Raw genomic sequence first — 26,363 nt, forward strand, 5'->3', positions numbered from 1 at the left:
GACATCTATAAGGGCCAAAATACTGCTGTTATTCTTTACTCTTAACCCTCTTTCTTTGTCTACACAACAAATGTTGTCTGTAACAAATTGAATACAAGCCTAAATGACATGAGGTCATCTTTAAAACTTAGACACTGTTTGCCAGCAATCACTGACACAAATGTTGGCTTTACTGGTGCAGCTACCAAGTAAAAGTAACTCTCATCCAGTCCACAATTTTTGCTATACTCTTTGGTTGAGTTCAGGGGCCCTGAGGAGTAGTTTGAGGAAAAAAAACCTGGTTTAGACAACATCCTTCTAGTGATGGTGAAGCATAAATACTGGGTTTAGACCGAGAGCCAAATTAAAGCTCTAAGAGCTTTCTCAAAAACACACTCGCTACAAGAACCAGGTTCTTGTTCATGTTCATCGTCCTCCACTGTTTTGTATGAGCTAAGTGCACCCAGCACACCACCCCCCCACCCCCAGCCTATACACTAAATAGGTTTTAAGGGCAGAATCCATGCCTTTATATCAAAAAAAAAAAAAAAAAAAACAGAGGTAAAAAAAAATGTTTGCGTGAGGAATAAAAAAATGCTCATAGGAGGAGCTGAAGCTGCATATCTTAGCGTGAATGTCCAGCTGTTCATTTAGTTAAAGACTGTAGTTAAGATGGCTGCTGAGGGGAGCATGGCACACTCAGCTCTGGCTCTGCTATTTCAGCTCCTGGCCACAGCAACCCGCTTAATGAGAGGGAATGTTGTGTTTTGGGAAATCTAATTTGAGGCTCTTGTTTGTTATTCTGGCTTCAGAAAAGGCAAAGAAATATTTTTTGCACCTCTTCCCTCTTCGCAAGACAGAAGTATCTTTCTTGAGATTTCAGCAGCCAGCAATTCACAATGAGCCCAATGCTCAGAAAGAAGCATCAGAACTGTGGACTTTCAAAACCGTTTTGAGCTCAATGTTAAATTAGGAGCATAATTAATTGCAAGGTTATTTTCCATGTCACTGAAGCATATGTACGCATATGCACATATATGCAATTTAAACACAAATATTAACAGGCACCCTCTTCCTAATTGAGACGCATTCCCTGTTAGGGAAATTGGAGGTCAGTAGGAATTAATTAATGCTGTTTTTTTTTAAGAAATGACATTCATTAGCAAGGAGCACAGACAAATAAGATTATTTACATGGCAAAAATCTGGAAGCTTCTGCTGGTGTTCTTTTAATGTCACGAAATTATGTGTAGAAAGGATGAATACAATCACTCAGCTCTTTCTCTTTCTTCACTATCACAATAATTAAAACAGAGGAACAGATGGAGCCAGGGCTGCGTGAGGACATTCATGCTCTTCATCTTCTCCTGATCATGCTCTACCAAATATACTTTCACGCATGCATACACACACACACACACACACACACACACAGCAAAGTAACATCTAAGAGAACAATTACATGAAAACCGTGTGTGTGTGTGCCCGCACACGTGTGTGTGCATATGCACTACCACAAGAACTCAAGGTTGGTTAGGATGATAGGTAAAGTTCCATAGTTTATACATGCATCTATGAGTGATCTTCATGAGCTGCTCTCTTTATCTCTCTATACAATGATATATTACTGATCTGTGTTGAAAATACCCTCCTTCCTTCTTCTTACACTTTTATCTTCACACCTGTGGTCACTCAACCTACACAAGCGCAAGATTTAAGATTTCCTAAGTAGCAGTAGAAATCTGAGAACTCCTTAACACATATAATACTGATACCAAAATGCACTCAGTATTCATTACAATAAAGCTCTTGACACTCAAATTCACATTAATGAAAAAAAAAATACAAATTAAAAACCCAGGTTTTAGCTCATAAAAATAGACAGGTTGGTTACAGGCTTGACAGGTGTGTTCTGCCCTGTCCCTTTACACAGACTGGTAGCACCATCTATCATCCTTCAGCCTTCATCTATATACGCACGTCCCAACATCACGGTTCCTGTAGATCAGGCATCAGGACAGAGGTGAAGGCTCCAAAGCACTACCAAGAAGGAAATGTTAAAAATTTCATATTGATAAATAATGCCCTTTAAGTGAGGGAAGGATGATGTATCTCTCCTGAATGGCACATGTGGATATATGTTTAGTGAGCTAGGTTAATCTCAGCTGCTATTGACAGCTTGTTTCCCGGCTACGATCAAACGTTTCTCTGACATGCTCTTCAGCCTCTCTTTCTTCCTGTGTGTCAGTTGGGAGTCAGCTCTGACAGTCTCAGAGGCCGTTTCAAAGACAGGGCCGACTCGTGTCAGGCCGGCATAAAGGGAGATAAAACAGGAGCCGGCGTGGAATCCATTTAGTTCCTTTCATTATGCTTTTATGTACAACCCCAGCACTAGAGACAGAGGGTGCAATCTGCATGAGAAATACCACAGTTTGCCTGTTTATTTCTTCTCTATAGGAAAAGGACTATAGATTGAAAACGAAGGTACGTATGCATAGATTTTGTGCTGCTACTACTGATTATTTTGCTACCTTAGTTTCCTTTTAATTAATAATTACTATTAGTCACTAGTAGTCAATACGATATATAATACAGATGAGACCTTAAGTATGTAGTCATTGAGAGAATTTATTATCTGTAGACCACAAGAATGGATTTGAAATTAAACTGAATTTGAAAAGCAATCAAGATGCGATTGAAGTTTAGACTTTCAGCTATTCAAAGGTTTAGCAAATATACTGCACGAACCATTTATTTATTACAGCACTTATCTGTCTGTCTGTCTGTCTATGTATTATTTTCCCTTAGTAGTTGAACAATTGACTGATGATCAGTTTCACAACCAGGTATAGCCTTTTACCTCGCTATGTCATGAACAATGGAGATAAAAGGTCAAGTTAATTGCAATTGCTGAATTTGCTTTTAATTCTTAACATATGGTACAAAAATGTGTCAATGCAGTAAATGCATTGACACATACAAGAGTGAAACAGTAAGAGTTACCACATCAACAAATTGTTACATTCTTAAAAAGGAAAGCACTGGCAAGTTCAACACCACCAAAAGGCAAATGGAGGATGACAGCAAAAATCGCTTTTCTTGGTGAACACTAGTTTCACTTAAATCTAGCAAGAATACCGTTGAGGAGGTAGGCATAATCAATGTCAAAGTCTTACAATCAAGAGACACCTTCATGTAAACACAGTGGATTTACCTCAAGGTGTTTACCTCAAGGTGGATTTACCTCAAGGTCTTTACCTCAAGGTGTTCTGGAACAAGATTCGTGGGACAGATGAAACCAAGATAAACTTGTAGCAGAATGATGGGGTAAAAAGAATGGAGAAGGAAAGGACAGGCTTATGATCCAAAGCATACCACATCATCTGTTGAACAAGGTAGAGACAGTGTTATGGCATTGGCATGTACGGCTGCCAGTGGAACTGGGTCACTGGTGTGTACTGATGATGTGACTGCTGATAGAAGTAGCAGGAGGAATTCTGAAGTGTATAAAGCTCAGATTCAGGAAAATGCTGCCAAATGACAGTGTTTCAGGTGGATGATGATCCAAAACATATGAAAGCAACCCAAGAACGTCTGAAGGTAAAGAACTAGAATGTTTTTAAATGGCTAAGTCAGTCACCTAACCTCAAAACAACTGGACATATTACAATCCTGTAATAACATACATCAATATCTGCAACACTGTACTGTTTGCTGCAAGAGAGGCACGAAAGAAAAATGGGAAAAAGAGAAACATTTTAATTTCAGTTTAAATAAAGCTTTTAATTCAATAATTTTGTGATGTTTTATAAAGTTAAACTCATCTAAACTTTGATGTTAGATAACGTTTGCATTTAATAACTTGTTCTTGTCAGAGGTGGTTAGAATATTAAAAATTGGTACTCCAATAAAAGTACTAAGAAACTAATCCTAAGAAAACTTTCTGAAGTAAAAATAAGAGTCTACTTGAGTAAGAGAAAAAAGTATCTAGTTAAAAAAGTCTGTTAAAAAAGGCTGTTCAGCAAGGATTTTTTTTTATTATTGAGTTATAATAAAATTATAACTCAATTATAATTAAGCATTTATAATAGCTCTTATCCATTTCCATGACAACGGTGTGTGCAGGTAGCTCAGACAGTATGAAGGTCTGACTGTGTGTGACCTGAATCTGAGGGGTGTACAGAAAGTGATGTGAGGCAACAAACATGTCAACACAAGCCTCGAGTTATGTTTTACCTCTATTTCAGTTTAATACTCACACTAGACATCTGGTGATAGACAGCGTTCGACAAAATCATCTGCAAAAGCATTCTACAAATATCATGTTACTGCTTCTGATGAGGACAGCAATTCCTAGTCATATCAGAATCTGATGGAAAAGGACAGAAACAGAATGGTTCTCTCTCCTCAACCTGAAACTTCCCTCAAAATCCAATAAAAATCAGTGGTGCCCATTCTTCCCATCTCTCTGATTTGTTCTCGTTAAAATCGATCTGCTTATCTGCCAGATCAAAGGAGCTCGCTCCCGATGTACATTTAACCTTAGTCAGGTCCTCCCACATCATGTCTAAATATTAATGTTAATAAAGTCTCACACCCATCCTATGTCAGCCAATTACAGCATGTATTGATCTGCGCCTCTCCTGGCCAATTAAAATGGGGCCGTTATAATGCATTTAGGCACATCAAAGGGGAAGGCCATTGATTCGACCGTGGTAGCGTTTACTGTTAAGAAAGGTGGGAAAAACATTTCATTCAGCAGTATAGAGAAGAAATACTCCAGACTAGATGCAAGAGCTTGCTGGGTTGCAGCTCAATACTCAATCATTCACTCTGCAAGCTAAAAAAGCACCCACTGCTTTTCCAGTCCACATCGGCTGGGAAGTGTTTTAGGAGTGCAATCTATGCTTTAAGTATATTCAGATTCTGGACCTTGCACCATATTCAGAAAGAATTTTAAAGAAAAGGAAAAGAATTTAACTTTATTGAAATATTTCACTATGGTCATTATGACAACCAGATTTCTGATGTTAATCACTTACCAGTTAGAATAAGTGAATAACTGAAAGCTGCTTTGTGTCTCAGCCCTCACTGGTTTAAAAAAAAAAAAAAAAAAAGACAGCTGGATAATTTTTAGACTTTAGCACCGGCAAAGAGCAAAAGATCAAACATTTCTTACCATTTTAAACACTAGTATAAAATACATCCACGTAATGAACTGCTTCTTTGGCCAACAGCAGTGAACTGGAACAGCAGAATGTTCACTTGTTATCTCGCCCTGTGGCCTCGTGTAAACACTAATGACTCTGCAGGTCAGCAAAAATTACTCCACAGGTTCCTGTCATCAGCAAAAGTGGCCTAATGATGCTGTTATACACTATGGTAAAGATATTGGTGATGCTCAAGGCTATATGGTGGAAAAAATAATGCCAACTTGATGGGATTGAGCACTGAGCTGCAGTGACAGACAGACAGCTGAGAAGGTCAAAAGATCAACCACCCTTACTTACCAAGATCTAAAACTAAAACCTCACAGCGTTGTGATATCATTATGACTTAAACATCACATGCACTAGGTTATCCATTAGAATTCTAGCAATACACTATACATTCTATTTAAACCCTCTCTGAATAAAGGTACACAGGGGGTTTGGGGGGTGGGGGTGAATGACTCATTCTTTTAAATAAAAAACAAGACAGGCTCATAAATCAGAACCGTGGAGAAACAAACAAAAACAATGGCACACGTCTTCTGGCATTATATGATGGTCAGGGGGGGTCTCTCTCCATGGTTCAGCTTGCGCTGGCCTGGCCTTCACTGTCGCCTTTGTGTTGGTCTGAGAGGAACGGTCAGCACAAAGAACTCGTTGAGACGATGAGAACACAACCAACCTCAGAGTTCCAACTCAGATCTGCCTCCCATCCTAGCACTGCCAGATTAAGCCTATTCAGGCCTGAAGAAACACTGGCCAAGGCGGCAGAAGCTCCACAAGGAGCCATAACTAAACAAAACAAACAAAGCCCAAAGCATGGAAAAAAGTCCATAAAGAAGAAAAACTATATGAGATGCTACAATTGAATAGAAACCTTGAGGGACAGAAAGTATGACACTTCTGTTATAGTGTGGAAGCTGGAGAACCGAGGGGTCAACATTCCACAGTTTGTACAAATGGCTGTGAGTTGGAGTGATTTATGCTTGTAAGTGAGGTCAAGTCCTCTGAATGAGAGTCATGGCCATTGTCACAGGGCATCATCTATCGGATTGCTGAGCAGGTAAATGTGGCAGCCAAATACCGCACCAAGTGACTTATTAAATTTAGGATACAATGCAACCTCTGTTGTCTAAACACATCCAGTGTCGGAGTCTGCAACATATAAACAGTTTAACCAGGCATAGGAAGAGATGATACTTTATAAAAAGCAGCTACAGTACATTTCCCACCAAGTTTTTGATTAAGATGTTGAGTGATCTCAAAGGTTCTATGGTTTGACAAGAGTCTGCCAAATTAATATTACAATTCATAACGCATAATATTCTTACAAGAATGTAACACTCTTCAAAAAGAACTATAGACTCATCCTATTTTAGCAAAGAATTTCTCAGTTTTTGGATATTGACATTATGCTGTATGTTCTTGGGGTGCCTTGCATTTGCTCTGTGTCTTGTGCTCTCCTAAAACCTATAATTAACGATTTGTGAAAGGAAAGCAGTGTTTAAGATGGTTTATGCAAAGGCTGTCCTAAAATGCTTGACCACAAGGCAGTTTTTAGACAGGGCGCTAGGCATCCATGCCTTATTAAATAAAGACCATGCTAGTCACAGAGTCTCTCAGTGTCTGCTTATCCAGTGGGGAAACAGCTTGGCAATGTGTCTGGCTCCAGCGAGCTCATACTCACATGTGTGTGATAGACAGATATGAATTCAGGTCAGGTAAGGTGTAAGGATTTGAACTCAGTCAGCAAACAGGCTGAAGAGTGACACAGGTCTGCCAGGCCAACATGCCAACGCTCTCACAACCTCCTCCTAACATCTTGACAATGTTAGCCTCGGCGCCATCACTGCTGACTCTTCTTGAAGCCTGGCGAACAGACGGGAAGCACCGTTCAAACCAAACAAACAAAGAAGTACACAAATGCACTGACCCGGTCAGCAGAGACTGCTGAATCTGAACGTGAGGATTTGGGCTGATGTTCATTTTCGACTCTGGGCTATATGCGAACAAACAGAGTGTTCTGTTCTCCCGCTGGTTTATGAGAATTCATTTATGCATGCTGAGCAAGCTAGTCACCTGATATTACGCATTCAACACAGCTGTTAAAGACACATACATCAACACCCTCAGTCATTTTAAAAAAATATTTTTTATACTATGTAGCTAAATACAATTTGGGCTCATTTAGTTCAAGTGAAACAAACAAATGCATATGCAGAGCTTAATGTTCATTCATACAGTACATCACTCACATGAGAATTGTGGCAGCATCTGACTGTAAGAGGCTATTTAATTATAGAGTTAATATGCATGTGTGAGTGAAGGGCCTGTGTGTTTTTGTGTGTTGTGTGCGTGGGCTAAAAACCACATCCAGGTAATTACCCTAAGTTTAGAAGGTAAGAGAGAACAGAGTAGCCTTCATGACCTTAGCTTCTGGAGTGAATAAGAACATGGCACATGAACTCCAAAACAGCTCTTTCACAGCCCATTGTAAGTGATAACTCAGTTAAACTAAATAGGTTCAGCCAGAGAACAAAAGCTCTTTTACTCCTGTTTATATGCTCTCAAATTGCCAGTGTTTGTAAAAAGATGAATCATCAAAATACCACTCCAGGGAAAGGAGAGACTGCTATGACCAGCACAGAATCTGCATCTTGTTTTTCATATTCTCATAAAAGTCTAACAAAAAAAGTTTCTTTAAGAGTATAAAAAAAGGCTTTCATAGCTATAGCATCCACTCATGTGAGTCAATCAAAATCGTGGCACTCTACAAAAACACTAAAGTCTTGAATGCATAAAATCCATCTCTGCTTAAGGGATGAACCACTTAATAAAGCAGAAGAGGTGCTTCACTTTGGGAGCTGGCACTGCTCTGGGAGTGAGACAGGTAGTGACAGGGTGCTGTTGACCCTGGAAGTGCTAACAAAAGCAATCGTCGCCAGCAGCCAGAACATGTTCCAGGGTGCAGGCAGTTCAGGGAGGAGTGGAGGGAAGTGGAAAAGACTGAAGACTGGGCTCCAGCTGGCATCGAGCCTGCTGTAGCGCCTGGACCAGCCGCCTTGCCAACCCAGACAGGCGGCCAAGGGCCAGCAGGTAGTGCCAGCTGGGAAGAAACCCTGCTGTGGAGTGCTGCACTCCAAACAAACAAAAGCCAAAACAGGCCACAGACCTGTCATTAGGCTGCGCCAAGGCCCTGGGCCTCTAATTACCACTGACTCAGGATCAGCACATACCACAGCACATTCCACACAGAGACATGCTCTGGGTCGCATAGTGCTCAAGTTCAAACTGCTGAGCAAAGTGTCATGTCTGCAGTGCAGATTTTACCTCAATCAGTGCAAGCTCCACGCTAGATTACCCAAATTAAAACCTTCTGCAAGAAGTTGAGAAAAGTGTGAAAAATGTCTCAACTGGCTGAAGAAAAACTAAACAGTGTGTGTATGTATGATTGTGTCTGTGTGTGTGTGTAGCTTCTTGAATGACTATGTCTCCATAATTCAATAGTCTTCACTTAAATTGGGCATTTTTTGGTTTGGTCAGGCTCAGGCCATTTACAGCTCAACAAAACATCCAATGACAGGGAGAAACTCGGCACTTAAAGGGACATCCCTAACAACCATACCTCTGCTTGGACACTGTCTCTATTGATCTGTGTCTCCATCATAAACTATCAGCGTTTTGCACCATTCATTTTCAAATACAGAAATGTGCACATTATTCATTCTAATAAACTATTATCACAATTAAGCATAAGATGCTCTTCTTTTAAGCGTAAGATGTTCTATTTGTCATGGACTTCCATGCTGTATGTTACAAAAAAAAAAAACATATAAAAGACAAAGGCTCAATCAGATAAAGCATGTCGCTATAGGCTGTCCACTGGGGAGTTTAAGGACATGCTCTATCATTAGTTTCAGCCAATACTCACATTTAGACAGACAGCACAACCTTGCTTTGTTTTCTGTCAAAGACAAAAGATAATGTGTGAATGTTATCCACTGTCAGTGAAATATTGAGAACAAAAGTACAACAGCAGCCTTAACAAGCATATGAGGTGGGCTATAAAGCCTTTATTTGCCTCAGGGCCTTCAGCATGTGGTAGCACACAAAGAAAGCCTGTCACCTGACATTGAGCATTCTATGGAGTCAGTTGTTAATTTAAAGACAAACAATAAAAGGGGGATAAGTAGCAGCTGTGTGTTTGTGATTGGAAGAAAGTAAGGGAATAAAGTCAACATTTCTGTTTTCTCACTTTCACTTTGAATCATCTGCTCCATTCGGAGACTCAGTTAGAGAGCTGTGAGCCCATTAGCAAGTCCTACCTCATATCCTTTCGAATTCATTCATCTAAGGAAGGTCTAATAATACTGAAACTAAGTGGGCAAGCTCAGAGGAAACTTAAAGCAGACTTGACATGATCCAATACACACTCTGAAAGCTGAAGCTCCAGTCTCTCCTGGCTCTGTGAAGGAGACATTAAAAATGTGGATGACCATCACAGTGACAAGTGTCTGTACTGGCCTGTTAATTCAGAAAGCTCCCCCCTATATTAACATTTAGTCTGGTAGCAAGTTTGCATGATTTCTAGGAGCTATGGCCTTGGACCTTTTGGTTTCAAAACCTACAGCTTCAACTAACCTTAACCAGAACCAGAAAATAAACTTCACTCTACAAAAGGCAGTATTGTACCTGTAAAGGATGATGAGGGTGAAAGTGTCACTCTGACTGCACATTTATCACCTGCAGAAGCAGCAGTGTTGAGTGGGCTTTGTCAGATACACTCTTCAGAGTGATTTATGTTCAAAACACACACCTGACTCCTAATAAACTGACTTCAAACTCAATCTCTACCTGGGTGACACTGGCAGGTCCGTGTACTCACAAAGGGTCATGAAATAGAAGGCTAAAATGGTTGTGTAATATAATTCAGTCTCTTAAATCAGAACAGCTAACAATAGTGAATATTCAACACTACGTAAGAAAAAGTAATAGAATTCAGTATTTTGTATGAACAAATAGTATTAAACTATTAAATCAAATGACAGTTGTGTAAGTTTGGAAACATTAAAACCTTAAAATAAAAAATTATAAAAATAAGAACACTTAAATTTGGATACTCTCCATTTAAGTATCCAAATTTAAGTGTTCTTATTATTATAATTTTGTACGTAGCTATGCTTGTAGCTACAAACTTCTGGATACTGAAGTGCATTAAGTAGTACATTTTACCACTAAACAGATTTTAGTCTTCGAAGATGTATATCTTCAGCTTTTATAACCACTGACAGATGCTGTAAAAAAAAACCAACAACAACAAGATCTTAATTGAGTAAATTGTGAAGATCTTCAGCGAGAGGATGCCTGTCTGTGGCTAATATACACTCCAAATTGCTAATTTTGTTCAAAACTCCCAGGGTTATTGACTTCACTTGAAAAGTCATGTAATACACTACATTTCAATACCTCATCAAATTGCTGCTATATATGTTTACTTGAACCCTTTTGTTTACAATCCTCTACTTTTGCACAATGCACTACATAATATACAGAATTCACACCGGTTTTTGCTATTTTGTCCTGTAGTGTTTTGTATTGTCTTTTGTCTTGCACTGTTTTCACTAGGCTACACACAATGCACTTTATGTGGCTAGGACAACTTATTTTAAGTCCTTAGCTCTGCGTTGCTTTATGTAGTCTTATGTCACTTTATGTAGCACTATGGTACTTAAAAAACGTTTTATTTCACTATGTACTATATTTAGCTATATATGGATGAAATGACAATAAAAGCTTCTTGACTTCACTTGACACTGTAGCAAACGTCTACAGCAACCCTGCGCAAAATGAGGGCCATACAGTACTTATCGTCTCTCCAACTCTCCATGCATCTTATTCATGTTCTTTGTTATGAGCTATACAGGACACACTGATTAAAACACTGTGATAAGTGCATTCCAGGTGCTCTAAGTGTATTACAGACCAAAGAGGGTCCAAAGGTCAGAGGAAGAGACATACAACAGAGGGAAGGTAGTGAAGTGATGGCAGGCCTTGGTGGCAATAATAGGAAAAATGGCTTTACTCGCTCTAGATGCAAGACTGTGACAAAGACATTGTGTACATGGCCACACAGACCAGGGCAATCGGAACACGACTATTGAAATTACTGACAGTCACAGAAGAACAGCATGATGGGTTCTATTTTCTACCGGATTCCTAGAAGTCACTGTTATCTATTTAAATTGTGTGTTAATGGGATTGATGGAGAAGAGAAGAAACAAGAAAAAAAAAAAAGAAACCGAAAGAGAAAATCCAAGCAAGAGAATAGATGCTCCATGCCGTCACCTCATTATTTCCTTTCCTGACAGATGCCCAAGCTCACTCTTTCTCTGAATGGGTTATCACATAGTACACAAAGACCCAGAGCTTTAAACCTACTATTGCATTTTGTGCGAAAAAAAAAAAAAAAAAAAAAAAAATCACCTGTAAACTGAACAAACAAATTCAGGCATAAAAAGAGATGTCATTTCTGCATACTTGGCCTGTATCAGATTCTTCTTCCGGCTTGTAGCAATTATTTGTGTCCAGTCGTTCTAACAAAAGCATCATTACTGCCTTTGCCAGTTTTTTGTTTTGTTTTTTTTTTAGTTTTAGAAGACTAGACAGAATGTGAACACTGCTTGTGTATATATCTGTCAGTATCCTTTTTTCCTCTGTCACATAGTGTTTTTAAGCTACACTCATATCCAAGAATTGATTTACCTCATGCTATTCCAGGGTCATTGTGATGTTCAGTGCCTTAACAGCAACAGACACTACAGAAGCCCACATTCATGCAGGTTGCAAAGAGATCCTCCCATGTTGTCAATCAAAAGTTGGACTCCGTTCCTCTTTCTCACTGCTCCTGCTGGGGAATCATACAGGACTCCTGTATGGCGACAGCTGCCCGACTCCAGATCAAACACCACGCTGCCCTCGGAGTGACACGGCAGCCACTTCAAGAGCTACACAGTCACTGATATGAAAGCACCAAGAAACACCTTCTCCAGGACAGAGGAGACAAGGACGACTACACCACCACCTCAGTGTCACCCACACACTGACCCTGCCGAATTAAAAAGTGATAGTGACAGGATGAGGCAAAGACCAAACAGGATCTCTTTTTTCCCCTTTTTCTTTTCTACCCCATTGGCTGCACACGTTAGTAAAATCAGCAAGCATGAATTGCAAATTATACAGAGGATGGCTAATCCTATACTTATTTTAATTATCTCCTTTAATCAGAATTTTGAAATGAACTACACACAGTGATGGAAAGCATAATAGAGCTGAGGACAGTTATGTCAGCACCCGTTCCTTCAAACGAATGCATTCCTAATCTAAAAGCATAGCACTTCTCCCCTGTCAGAACCGACTTCCTCTGAAGCGTAGGCTTGTTTGTGCTGCTGCTGCTGTGTGAGCTTTCTCCAAAGCTAGCGCTCAGCACACACTAATAGGAGAAGGAAAGACACAGAGTTTAGGTGTCACCATTATCTGTGTGGCTCTCAGCAGCAGGTAATGAGGCTGAGGCGTGCATGCTACAGGGGCTCATCCAGAGGTCTGTCAACAACCCATCAGCCTGCCACACACAAACACACACCCCAAACAAATGCAAAAACGTGTATAGATCTTGCATTCATAGTATAGACAATGTGCATATACACACTATGAAACAATCTTAAATAAGACCAATTGTCTAACATGGACAAGATATGCTACGGTTTGTCACTGGTTCTGTAAACAGGCTAAATGTTACATATATTTTGTAAATCTCACTGTTTATGATGTGGTCCATATAGGCTGGTTCAGTGATGGTGAACACAGACAAACTTCTATTCAAACAAAAGACTAAGCTGGAACATAAGAAGTAAGATTAAGATAAAGAATGACAAATGTAAGAAAAGCCTGAACTTCAAGTAACATACTGAGTTTGGTTATTGGCCATAAATCAGTAGCAGATTTAGCCAAGAGACCAAAACCGTACAGACATTAACCAAGGACTGCTGTTTCCACCCTAAAATGTTACCTAGCTTGATGTAGGCTTGTCTGACATAATGTCATTGTCTACATATGATATAACACTAACACAAAAGCCGGTGACATTTTTCATGGATTATATTGCATTACCACCCCTATCAACCTTACATTAGTGTCTACTTAATAAAATAGTCTGATATCCTAGCTAAAGTGACACAAATACCTGAAGTAAACATACAATTTGATGTTAGACCAAGAATTTTCTTGGTTCATGTAATGATGTAAAGAAACGAGTAAAGAGTCTATGATCTATGAAAAATCATAGAAAAGTCAAGTACACATACTTGAACTCTGTAATTAAGCACTTTCTGCACATGTTTCTTATAATCTCTAAGTTCAGGGCCAAAAATAAATCTGACAAAAGTCAAGTGTGAAGAGGGCACAGCTTGTTTGGGAGCAACAGACTGGTGGTGTATGTCAGCTCCAGACATTATGAGTGAAATGATGTGAGACTCGAGATGCTCTACATTTCGGCTGTCTAAAATAAACCTGACAGGCTGCATTCCAAAAGTGTACTAAACACCCCACAGTCTAAAAGGCCTGGCTAGTCTCAAGGCACACGTGAAACTGGAGATGCACCTGCTCTCTCACACTCACACACGCACACGCACACACACAGCCGTAAATGACTACTTTTTCAGTTGTCCACAGAATAGATATTTGATTATAGTTTGTTGTTCTGCTGCTTTGGTTGCCTTCGCTACAAGAAAAAAAAAAACAAACAGTAACAGATAGAAAAAGCTGCTGTAAACGCAAACCTTACATTTTCACCATGATGCAGGTACATACAACACTTTAGCACTGTGACTCATGTCACTCTGATCATACAGAGTAGGAATGAAAATGTAATATAAATACATTATTCAGAATGAACAGATATGTACAGAGATGTGTTTAAATTGTTTACTGTTCTTTTTTCTTCTATCAATGGTTTGCCCCAGTAGCCTGATTTACCTCAAAAGCCCAACAGGTATTATAATGAAAAAGACCCATTTGGACTCACAGCAGCACTGCACTCCAGCTTTATAGTTCATTCTGATAGCATATCCAGCAGGTTTTTTGGACTTTTACATCTGCAATGTAAGAAACCAAAAAACTAAAGCAAATGTAATAACATATTATTAGGTGGATATTATTGCAATATAAATATAATCAATCAATGGCAGCCTGATTTGGGGGAAAAAAGTCATTGTTTTGAAAGATTTCACTGTGCACACAGTCACATAAGATAAAAAGCTTGTCAAAAAACTGCACACGGCATCTGGTTGAAACCAATTATGAACTCAAGTGAAGCAGCTGAGGAACGGTAGAAGTTCAGGAGTTGAATACATTTCTGCATTATTTTATTTGCATGATTGCAGAAACAAATGCTGCTCTTCAGCTTGTTTGACTTTAAAACATATAACTTCACTGGCATCATCCATCTAGTCTTATAGTCCAAGACCCAAAAATGTTTCATTGGATGGTGGATCATTGCTACTGTAGCACTAGATGGATTGACTGCATACAACCTTCCATTTAGATAAAAGCTTATGCTGAATAAATATTTCAGTTCATATTAAAAAGTGAATATGTTAGTGACCTCGAGAAAGAATCATTTGAAACTTGTGGATTTCCTAAAGTTTTAGGTTTTGCATAATCTACTGGTATTGTAGAGATCCACAGCACAAACAGATAATTTTTCTAACCTCAACATTTACATTTACAGAGCTTGAGATACTGAAGGTTAGCCTACATACAAGATCAGATTAAATACTACATTCGTTTACAATTCTGAAAAGATGTCAATAGCAAAGCCCTGTATCTGTGAATGTGGAGGAAGGGAAGCCTTGCCCCGGCCACTCAGCCAGCCAGACTCCTCCTTCCCTTACTCTAGTCTGATGACAAGATTTTTCCTATAACTTCTCCAAAGGAGGACGAAAACTAAATAAATAAAAGAATACGATTGAAAGAAAATCACATGCTGAACAATAATTTGTTATATCTTTCAGCTCCAATTAGAAATAATATCAAATCTTTTTGTTCGACTTCACAACAAGACTTCAAGAGGGCCCCATGACTCCCTCCATTTGCATCCCTACACAGCCCACTGCTGCTCCTGAATCCCATTAATTATATGACCTAGATAGCTGATAGTTAATATTCCAGGCTGGGAGAAAGACTGCAAGCCAACAGAGTGGAAGTCTAAATTTGGAGATCTTCAGGACATCAGAGCTCCCCACAGAAGATGCTTTTTCTGGGGTGCTCTCTTTGATCTTCTTTCTCTTGACATTGTTTGCAAATGTCTGTATAATGGGACCGGCAAACACAAGAACAGAGTCGCACACAAGTTTTCAAAAAGGTCTTTCTCCACCCACCTCCCATTTCTGTCATCAAGCCTTAACGACAATAATACTCACCATACTGAGACAGAAGGTAAGGTAGAGAAATCAGATTGGTGGTAAGGTGACGGCGAGAGCCCTGACAGAAACACCACATTCAGTCCCACAGCCACCTCACAGAGGGACTGGAAGAAAATCATGCTATTTGTGCAACGTATTCAAGATTCAAATTTGAGAGATATATAAAGACAATAAAAAGTGTATATATATATATATATATATATATATATATATATATATATATATATATATATATATATATATATATATATATAAAAAGAGAGGCATGAGAGAGATAAGTATAATAAACTTGTAATAAAAAATGATTTTAATTGTAACATAACCATGTGTATTACAAAAGGTCTTATTCTGTTGTTCCTTCAAAAAGACTTAAAAAAAATAGTGCTTCAGTAAGAGGCAGAAATATCCAGTGAAGAGTTGTTAAAAAAAATTCAGATTTACATTTCAGAAGAAACAGTGATGTTGATAAAGGTTGTAATGTCAAGAAAAAAAAAATCATTCAGTTTACATTTCTGAATACCAAACTGATTCTTCTGAACATTCTGTTATAAACTATTACTCCACACATCCAGACCAGCAGTGAACACTGAATTTGGATATGAATTCCTTATAATTCTGTACAGTGAGCCTGTACTGCATATTGCCACAAACAGAGCCGACATTAGCAGTGGCACTTTGCTGGTTTCAAAGCCACTAATATCCTGAGGCAGTAACATTAATCACCCCAACAGTAGTGTTAGGCTAAAGCTTCATTTTGACTGTTTCCACATATAGTATACACTCTACAAGTGGTACACAGTGACGCTTTAGAATCCGCAGTGTACTCCATGTCCAACTGAACACCACCAGGGTTAAGCCATAAAACAAATGTCTGTTATGAATAAAACAAAGTAAAAGTCATTTTAGTAAATTGAAGTAATTGTGGTATGTTAGTGCCCACCTATGAAGGTAGTGGTAAGACCACACACACACACACACACACACACACACACACACACACACACACACGCTGATCTCTTAATCAGCGTCCAGTCAGGCTGTGGGCTTCTCTGAAGACTGTGGCCTGGCTGCTGTAAGCCAGAGCATGAATATGGAGCTCTTTCGCGGTGCGGGGCTTGCTTATGTTTTCTGTCTGATATCTCTGGCCCATTCCCATTTCAAAGGAAGGTCCACCCAGGGGTTTGACTTTTTGATCTGGGCTGGCGACAGACTCAACCACCTGCATGCTCTATCAGGCTCTGGCTTGGCACGATCCCCTGCTGACCGCTCAGAGTGGAGGAGCTGGGCACTAAGCACACTGTGACCTCTCTCTCTCTCTCTCTCTCTCTCTCTCTCCATATCTATTTCTCTCACTGTCTCAGAGAGGCTCTTGCTCTCATTTGGTGCATTTTTGAAAATTTTTTGCAGGAGACAAAACAGAATCTGTGCGTAGCTGGGATGGCTGTGATAAGCCTTTCTGCAGTCGTTCAATCGTGCTGCCATTTTGCTATCTCACAATATACATTTAATGAAACCATGTGAGTAAACCTATACAGTTTCCCAAGTCAATGATGACTTGGGAAAGTTATAAAGACAGAGATCTGAAAGACCGAGATCTGCGTCTAAATGTGCGAGACAATCGACTTTTGTTTAGAAATTGCTTCAGTCACATTGCACGTTTTAGTCTGGAATCCTCACTTGCAATGTACATCATTCAGAGACTTCGCAAGATATGAGTCCAAGATTACATTTAATCAGGGTTCACACGTTTTTCTGCTCCTCAGTCCTCTCCGATTTCTTTGAAGCACTGATTGAATTGAGCAACTGGGCATTAAACTATCAACCATCAAGGCAAATGTTTTAATTGATATGATTACTCTTTAATGATATTATGATTTCTATAAGCAGGCATTAGCATTAAAAGTTAATGGGATGACTGTGACCGTGACAATATAATTAAAACCCTCAGGAGTTGCGATGCTCAAATGAATAATTTACAGTGAGGGGGGAGTGGGGGGTTACACAACCCGACACAGCCGCGACGGAGACGAGGAAAAGGAAGAAGAGCAAGTCAGGAGCTCTGCTTTCCCTGTGCTGGCATTAATGCCTTTGATTACAGGCCACACTGTTAGTGCAAATTATTTGGGTTGTGTCCCTATTAAACCCAAAGCCTTTTGGGATACATGCTTAGTGTTTGATGCAGTGTAATGTGTTCAAAACAGAGAATCTACAAGAAGTCTGTCAGAGAAGGAGGAGGACAGAACACGTCACATCTCCTTGACTATCTTTAAACTTGTGGAGAAACAGGAATGCGTGCAGGCCCACGATGCACTAATGGCTCGCTTGCTTTGGGTTTGTAAGCTATTAAAAGAGGAGTGTGAGTGTATGGAGACATGTACACATTTCTCTTCAGAGTGGTAAACATGTGGACTTGCGTGGCCGTCACTGGCTCCATCTTGTAACAATATTTACAACTTTTTATCACGGAATGGTAATGTCCTCGTCTCACAGCAGTGCTTTTCAAAACCACCTCATGGCAAACAAATCCTGCAGTGTGTGAGTGAGTTTATCTGTGTGGACTCTTCAGAACATCAGAGTTTGTAGTAGAGGTGGAGTGGAGTTCAATCTTCTCTCCTTTTCACATAAAACACCACTTTTGCGTGTTAATACACGGTATGAATTACAGTAGATTGGAAAATGGATGCTGTGTTAAGGAGGAAAATTACAGCAATGGAAAAAAACCATTGTATTAATCAAACACAGAGACATTTAGGAAGTCGGCAGTGAGCGAGTGCAATGTGTGTGTGGTTTTTTTTCTTCTTCTTTCCTCCTCACTATAAATGACATTGAATAGCAGAGGAGGTTTAAAGAATGAGCGCTTAATTTGCTTGCTTTCAGAGAGCTAGGAGAGGGGGAAAAAGGCGTGCAGGGCCGTCATGCAGAAAGGCAGCAGGCACGAGCATGGCAACGCGTGGCAAAAAGCTCATAAATCCTGATTTGAGCCGGCCTGAGCCGGCAGCCACGCTGCGCCACTACATTTCTTAAATGCTATGTCTGATTAAGTCTTCCCATTAGGTGACAGCTGAACTTTAACATTAATATGATAATATTGAAATAAGTGGTGTTATTTACTTAGCGCCGGGGTGGGATGAAGGGAAGGGGAGAGGGAGGGGTGGCGAAGGGAGGCGGGGGGTATGATGAATGATTTCTGGACAGCTCTTGTGACACCAGGCAGCCGCAGCCTCTCTAATGAGACTTGACAAAATGGAGACATATGCAGAAATATTGGTTACAGTCTATGTCCCCGACAACCTCTCTCTTTCTCTCTCTCTCGCTCGCTCACGCTGTGTGCCGGACCTGATTGCCTACAACCACTGAAGCATCTATTTCAATTGGCACTTCCTTCCTGGCCCCAGGATTTTAAATTTAGCTGGTGTCATTTACATATTAGTCTTAATCAAAAAAGAAAAAAGAAACAAAACCTTACCGTCACGGTTCAGGGACAAGCGCAAAGGCACTTTATAAAATGGAGATGTGACAGATGAGTAAATTCTGTGTGAGCATGCTTGACGCTCTGTGTGTGTGTGTATATGTGTGTGTGTGTACGTGTGTGTAAAAAGTAAGTCAGGGAAAAAGGGATATAAGAGAGATAGCATATAACTGTTTATGAAAGTAAGTATTTGCATATTGTTCTGATTACTGGAGGAATATCATACAGGGACAATACCTTTATAATGTCAAAATGTGAAACAGACACAAGGGAGCCAGACTGCCAGGCTGCTAACGCAAATAGGTAAATATCTTAGGATTATTTTCATACAGGCAAAAGTGCCACAGCTTTCAGTGAGATACTCTGATGCTAAACTGTTTCCGTTTATTCATACATGCTCACCTGGAATGTGTTTTGTACATATGTTCATGTGTATATTCTCATGCATTAGACAGGAAAAGACCAGTAGTTCACACAATTCCATAAAGGGGCAACAGAAACATGGTCCCTACCTTCCTCTTACCTTCTCAGCATGCCAGACAGGATACGGGAGCTCTTGCCCAAGTTCGCATCAGTCTCCCTCAACTGGAAACAAAACAGAGAACAAGATAGTACCAATGGGCTGGTTTGAGTGTTGATTTTTACACACAACAGTCTCTCAAGGTTACACTGAATGAAGAAAATCCTGTGAAGAGGGTCTGCAGGCTGTAAACCCATCACCCTCAAAGTTTGATGCTGTGTACATGCTGAGATGCTTTTCTGCCCACCACTGTTATAAAGTGTGAATATCTGTGTTACTATATCTTTCCTGGCGGCTCGAACCAATCTGCCCACTTTTCTCTGACCTCTCTTATCAACAGGGCATTTCCAGTCACAGAAATGTCGCTCAAACAATGTCATTTGTTTTTCTGCACCATTCTGAAAACTCTAGAGACTGCTGCATGTGAAAATCACAAGAGTGCTACGGTTTATGAAATACTAAACCGGCTGTTACCAAAATCTATGCCTCAAAGTGAAAGAGATCCGACTTTTCTTCATCTCACTGTTTGAAGTAAACATGAACTGAAGCTCCTGGCCTTCTATCTGCATGATTGTATGCATTGTCCTGCTGTTATATGATTGGCTGATTACATATTTGCATGAACAGGTGTACAGGTGACGGGTGTTCCTAATAAAATGAGAGCGTGTGCGTTTGTGTGTGTCTGTATCTGTAGTCTGCCAAATGCTGTAAATGTAAATGTAGATAGATAGATCTACATTCATAATACATTTAATTGATCCTAACAGACAATGGAATAAAAGGTGTGATATCCACAGGCCAATTCTCAATGTTGTTTTTTCTTTCTTTTTACTTTATGTGGCTCTTTTTTATCTCACTTTATGTGGATAGATGTGATAGATGTGTGACCTCCATGTCTCTGGAGGAATGTGTACGAGTGAATATATGTGTGTGTGTGTATTTAGGAATGCTGATGCTGCTGTAGAGGAGAAATCAGATATTTGATGCAGGAGGTCTTCCAGCACAACGGCTGCTCTCTCCTAACACACAGCAGGGTGCCTCTCCGCTTTACTCTCCTGCTCTAGCTCTCTAGTAACCTCTGTGTGTGTGTGTGAGAGAGAGAGAGAGTATGTGTGTGTGCGTCTTGGTGACAGGCACAAGAGCGAAAACAAATTAGGTTTTTGCGTTTTGGGACATGGCACAGGTTAACAGTTATAATCAGACCCAGAAGGAACACTACATTCTGAACCCATGCAAGACTAGTACATATCATGAAGCTGTGTTTATGAGTATCTGTAGATCCATTATATTTGTTCTAATCTCCCTGATGTGCACTCTTATGCAGAGCGGTGTTTCACATCTTTCCCCCCCACCCCGGATTTTTTTTTTTGCCCAACAAAATGCCTTTAAAGTGTAAGAGGCTAGTTGAGGCTCCAGGGAAGGAAGGCTATTCTCTACAGACAGCAGACCTTTGAAAGGAAATGTTTTATTTCCTTTGAAATGGGCTAGCAGCCCAACTGCCATGTTGTGGTCTTTAAGCATCCTTCATAAGGGCCATCAGAAAGGCCCCTGACTGAGCACACTAAACCTGGGGGGTTGGGACACAGCACTCCCATACGGAAAGAACAAGGGAACAAAAACTTTTGAAAGAGGGGTAAATAAAAAAAATGACAACAAAAAAATAATAATGCAACAGAGAGAGAGAGAGAGAGAGAGAGAGAGAGAGAGAGAGAGAGAGAGAGAGAGAGAGAGAGAGAGAGAGAGAGAGAGAGAGAGAGAATGATGAAAATACAAGAATTAAGGCCATCACACTGACCAGTATGATGGACAGCACAATACATTCCACACTGGAACAGTTAGGACTTTACAAGCATAGTTATGCAGTTACTAATTTACAGCCCGTAGCTTAAATGCCGGTCTGTTAACATGAGTTAAAGCAAGCCAAAGTGTTAGACTTTGTTTCAGTATTAATTTACAATGCACCAAAAAGAAGACGGGAGGCTCTGGAAATACCCTAGAACATACTCTTCTTGCTCACTATGTAACCATTTAGACAGGCTCACATCATGCATGCCATTATTGCATGGGACAAGCTAACTATAAAGACATCTTATTAACGTAGTGCTTCTTATCAAATGACCTATTATCTGTGCTGTACATACAATCAACCGCAGCAGTGCAAGACTATGTTAATGCACTGTGAGATAGAGGGAGGAAGCAAAAAGCAGCTCTCTGCCCATCACTGACATAATTAATGTCCTGTTTGCTAATGTGTGATTTGCAGTGCTTTAGACTTTTTTCTTAGTATCTAACCATTGCAGTAAAAAGTTGCACTGACTGGACTGGTTTTTGCATGTACATGAACACTCACCCGGTCCCTGGATCTCTGGATCTTCTCACGGTCACTGTTCAGATTGGATAGAATCTCCTGACCTATTTGTTCTGCAAAAGACAAAAAAATAGGAAGAGCGTGAGAAGCCTCCAATATGTTCCTCATGACCACCACACATATTCCTAATGGTGTTTAATTTCAATTCACTGAAGGCCTGTTGTAACATTATGCCTAGTACAATGAATCTTAACAGTAAAACTTCCACATAGGTATTTCCCCCAGAACTCTGCATTTTGCATCTGCAGGGACCATAATCATGAAGTTAAATAAATAATGCAAGCTGTATAAAGGACAAATACACTACATTTCCAAAAGTTTATGGACATCTTGCAATCGCACGCATATGTTTTTGTTGAGTATCATTTTCCAGATTTAGTCCCTATTTGCTGTTATAATGTCCTCCACACTTCTGCGAAGGCTTTCCGCTAGAATTTGTAGAGTGTCTGTGGGTATTTGCCATTCAACCACAAGAGAATTAGTAAGATCAGACACCAGCATCAGGCAATGAGGCCAGTTGGTGTTCCAGTTCATTGCAATTCACTCAAGTTCTTCCACTTCGTCATTAAGGCACACACTTCGTGCACAGGAATGCTGGAGCAGGTTTGGGCACCAATAAAGGGAAATTATAATGTTACAGCATATAGTTTATTAGAAAGTCTTCCAACTTTGTAGCAACAGCTTCTAAAAGACACCACACATGATGGTCAGATGCCCACAAACCATTTGCCATATAATGTACAATTCATAACATGGTAAATGTTCAAGCACCATGAACAAGGAGAAGTTGTTTGCTTTGTGTATATATAATGTATCTTTTTAAACCAACGGGACACACACATACTGTATAAAAGCAAACGTTGTATTGTAGACGGCCTCTGCTTAGCCAGTCTCACCACAACTTTATTATAAAACAAGTTATAATAATCACAGGTTAGCTAAATGTATGCTTTTAAGAAACTGGGTAAGAATGTCGGCACACTGAATATGACTGTATGTACAACATTAAAGAATGGCCAAGCTCTACCCAAGCAGATCTTATTTTAGAAAGTGGACCTGTTCTGAAGCAGGAACCGTGGCCCAGGATCGGACCCGGTTCCTCCAGAGGAAATGGATCTAAACTTAAAAAGGCCTTGCAGCGAAATGAGGTATAAAATTAGGAGTGCTCAGCTCATTTTATCATTGGTACCAAGTGAAAAAACACATGAAGTCAGACATGCAACAGAAACGCTCTACTCCCTTATAGTTTGAGGACAATGCAATAATCATTTTGCTCTGATGCAGACAAAATTTGAGGGGTTTTTTTTTCTGTGAAACTCAACATAGATGGAGGCAGATGTTGCATTTCTACTTATTAACATATGCTTCATGTACTGAAGCTGTGAGGCAAAGGTTTTAACTGTGATTTGTTTCAAGGCCAGTGAAGGGAGCCTAATTAAAATTCTGAACCAAAATGCTTTGGAATCACAAACTAAACTTACAGTAAACACTTTGAGTACTGCTCACTAACCCTGAACATGCAAACTCCTACCATAATCCCAACATGAATTTTGTGGCTGAAGCTACTCAGCGCATGCAATATTGAGAAAACCATTTCCTATAAAAATTCAGCTCATCTGTCACCAATATACACCGATTTATTTACATTTAGCAAACATGCAGAACAAGGCATCTGACAATGTCATCAGCAGTCACTGTCATGTGCACATCCCATGGGTCATGGAAAACAATAAACAAAAACCCTACTTCTATTCTTCTTATCCAAAAAAAAAAAAAAAAATGCTGCGAGTAGACATTAGCGGTTTGGAGAGGAGGAGGGGGAGAAGAGAAGTGAGGAATCTTTGCAAGGATCAAAGTGAGCCTTTCAAATGCACCAAACAATTGTAAGTAAACAACACACTCATGGCTGGATTGCATTACACAGGTGCAGCATTCAAAGAGCAAGTATGCATGCTCAGGACACACAACGAAAAGCGCTGCATCTACCTGCTTAGAAACCAACACATATAGACAAATATATGAGAGACAGAGAGGTCAAAGCCGTAGTGGAATTGAGAGCCTGTGGTCATGCATATATGTCTGCACCTTCATTAATTTCTATTCTGAGTGCGGACAGATTGAAGGATATCCAGATTAGATAGAGCAGCCAGACAGATATGTGACCGATAGGCAGATTAAAAGAGTGAAGAGCGATATTAATAACCATCATAACAGCAGCTAGTCAACAAGCCACAGACAAACGGCTGCAGTTCAGGGTGGAAAGCTTCTGTAAAGAAAATTAAGCACTGCTATCAGTCTCTGTCCAAGAGAGTGCCTTAAAACAAATGAGAGTGACCCCCAGGGCTCAAAAGAATGCTGCAATCTTCCTGATAGTCAGACTCATGAAAAAGGACAGTAGCTCTGACGCTGCTACCAATGATGGATGAGACCCATGGGCTGAAGGAGAGAAAGTACAAACAAAATAATTCCATCAGGGTGAGAAATAGAGAAATACACAGCAATGGAACCAGAAACACGCACTCGCACACACACACACGCACACACACACACACACACACACACACACACACACACATAAGCAGAAAAGAATGGGAACTGCTTTAGTATCATCACCAGTATTGCTCTACTTGATAGACTTGATTGACTTCTAAGAAAGAGAACTTAACACCGATGTCTAACACGCTTTAATAACCTTTACTTGCAATTGGACTCACTTACATTTCTCAATTATGAAAGCTGTAGAAATGGAAATTACTGGTAAAAAGACGATGTTACTAAAGCAAATTGAACAAGGTAGTTGATTTATTTGCAAATGCTTAAGTCTAAGAAAACTAGACTGATTATTTGGTGTTTCATTCTGGTACAAATAAAAATAATAGCAATAAAATCTGCAGGACAGAGTACAGAATGTACAAATAATGAATGATCATATCAAATCTATGTTGTGAAAGTGATACATCCTCCCCGTAGCCCTGCTGTGGTGTAAATAGTCTAAAATACATTAATGACTCCTGTTACACTCAGCCCAGAACAGGACCTAAAGCATAAATATTCCTTTTAGTTAGGATAGCACAAATTGATGTTCTCATTAAACCCTCCCTCCTGTTTAACCACCAGCTTCCCTATTGAACAATTAGCTGTGTACACACCACCTCCCGTGAGAGAAGGATACAGTTCCCATTTCTGGAACTAGTCCACCCTTTTCTCTTTTCCTCTGCTTCTCTGATTATCTGTTTGTCAGAGTCTATATGTCTCCCTATATGCTTTTTTCTCTCACACAAACTATAATGAGAGCTCTGCAGGTTGGGTCTAGGCCAGAAAAAGCAGCAGATGCTGAGTTTGGCTGCAAAAAAAATAAACACAGACATTGAGGAGGAGGATAAGAGATAACTTCCGTGCTCTCCCTGCAGCTTGGAGCAGCAAGCCTGATCTACCACAGCTTACTTCACCCTCTCTGTCCAATCCCTGCCTATGGTCATTAGGGACGAGGGCCCTTATGCTCCATGACACACAGCTCGGTGAAAATAAAACACAATATGCCAGCCAACATAAACCTAACCTCAATTACACAACATAAAAACTGTCCAATCCTTCTCTAATATCTACAAAGACATCTGTAGATTTATCCTTTAAAGATTTAACGGTTGTTTTCTTTAGTTGAGACATAATTAAAGGAAATGCTAACAAATCATCCCAGTGAGATTTTCTATATGTAAAGCAAGTTTGTGCAGAAGAGAAGAAGAAGAAGAAGAAAAAAAAACACTACCCACCAGTATGATTTTTATTTTGGCTCATAATGCTATAAAATATTCCTCTCCCGTCTAAGGCCCTATTAGCAATTTACGTGACCCTGATGCTAAGCTTTCCCACAGCCTTGGTACTGCTAAAAATCCTCCTCCCTAAGGTCCATTTAACAAGCCTATTACTGAAATGTACAATAGCAACATCATTACCGAATGGCTGATTTTAATTTAAGCTCTTAATCTGCTTATTGCCCGACACGTACGAAACAGAAAATGTGCACACTGAAAGATCTATATTTTTAACAAATGGATATTGAGTCAGATGCTGAAATGTCTGAATCAGCTCGCATTCAATGATGATGGATGACAGGAAAAGTAAAGTAATGCTTGTTTGTATTACTTCTTCCTAGTCATTGTGATCAGTTTTCATGCCTAATATCTCTAATGGCTCTGTCATGTTGCTGTTTCTCTGCCTCACTGTCTGTTTTTTCTGGCTGGCTAGCTGTCTGGCTGGCTAGCAGTCTGTAAATCTTTCTCTGGACTGACCATGTCTGTCCACAGAGGATCAGTTCACTCCCTGAGGTCCGGATGTCACTC

The 26,363-nt window shown here is 39.8% G+C and overlaps 1 protein-coding gene across 2 annotated transcripts in view; it reads right to left on the reverse strand.

The window, feature by feature from the left end:
* vti1a (vesicle transport through interaction with t-SNAREs 1A) overlaps positions 1 to 26,363 on the reverse strand; it is a 101,769-nt gene that overhangs the window by 20,909 nt on the left and 54,497 nt on the right. The window contains exons 6-7 of one of the 2 annotated variants that reach the window (XM_060857933.1): positions 22,006 to 22,076; positions 19,648 to 19,720 (exon numbers count right to left, since the gene is read on the reverse strand). In XM_060857933.1, coding sequence (XP_060713916.1) covers positions 19,655 to 19,720; positions 22,006 to 22,076 — 137 coding nt within the window. In that variant the 3' untranslated portion in view covers positions 19,648 to 19,654. The remainder of the gene's footprint in view (positions 1 to 19,647; positions 19,721 to 22,005; positions 22,077 to 26,363) is intronic. The other variant, XM_060857923.1, reaches the window with a different exon arrangement.

Source organism: Tachysurus vachellii, chromosome 2 (assembly GCF_030014155.1).
Source record: "Tachysurus vachellii isolate PV-2020 chromosome 2, HZAU_Pvac_v1, whole genome shotgun sequence".
NCBI lineage: Eukaryota > Metazoa > Chordata > Actinopteri > Siluriformes > Bagridae > Tachysurus > Tachysurus vachellii.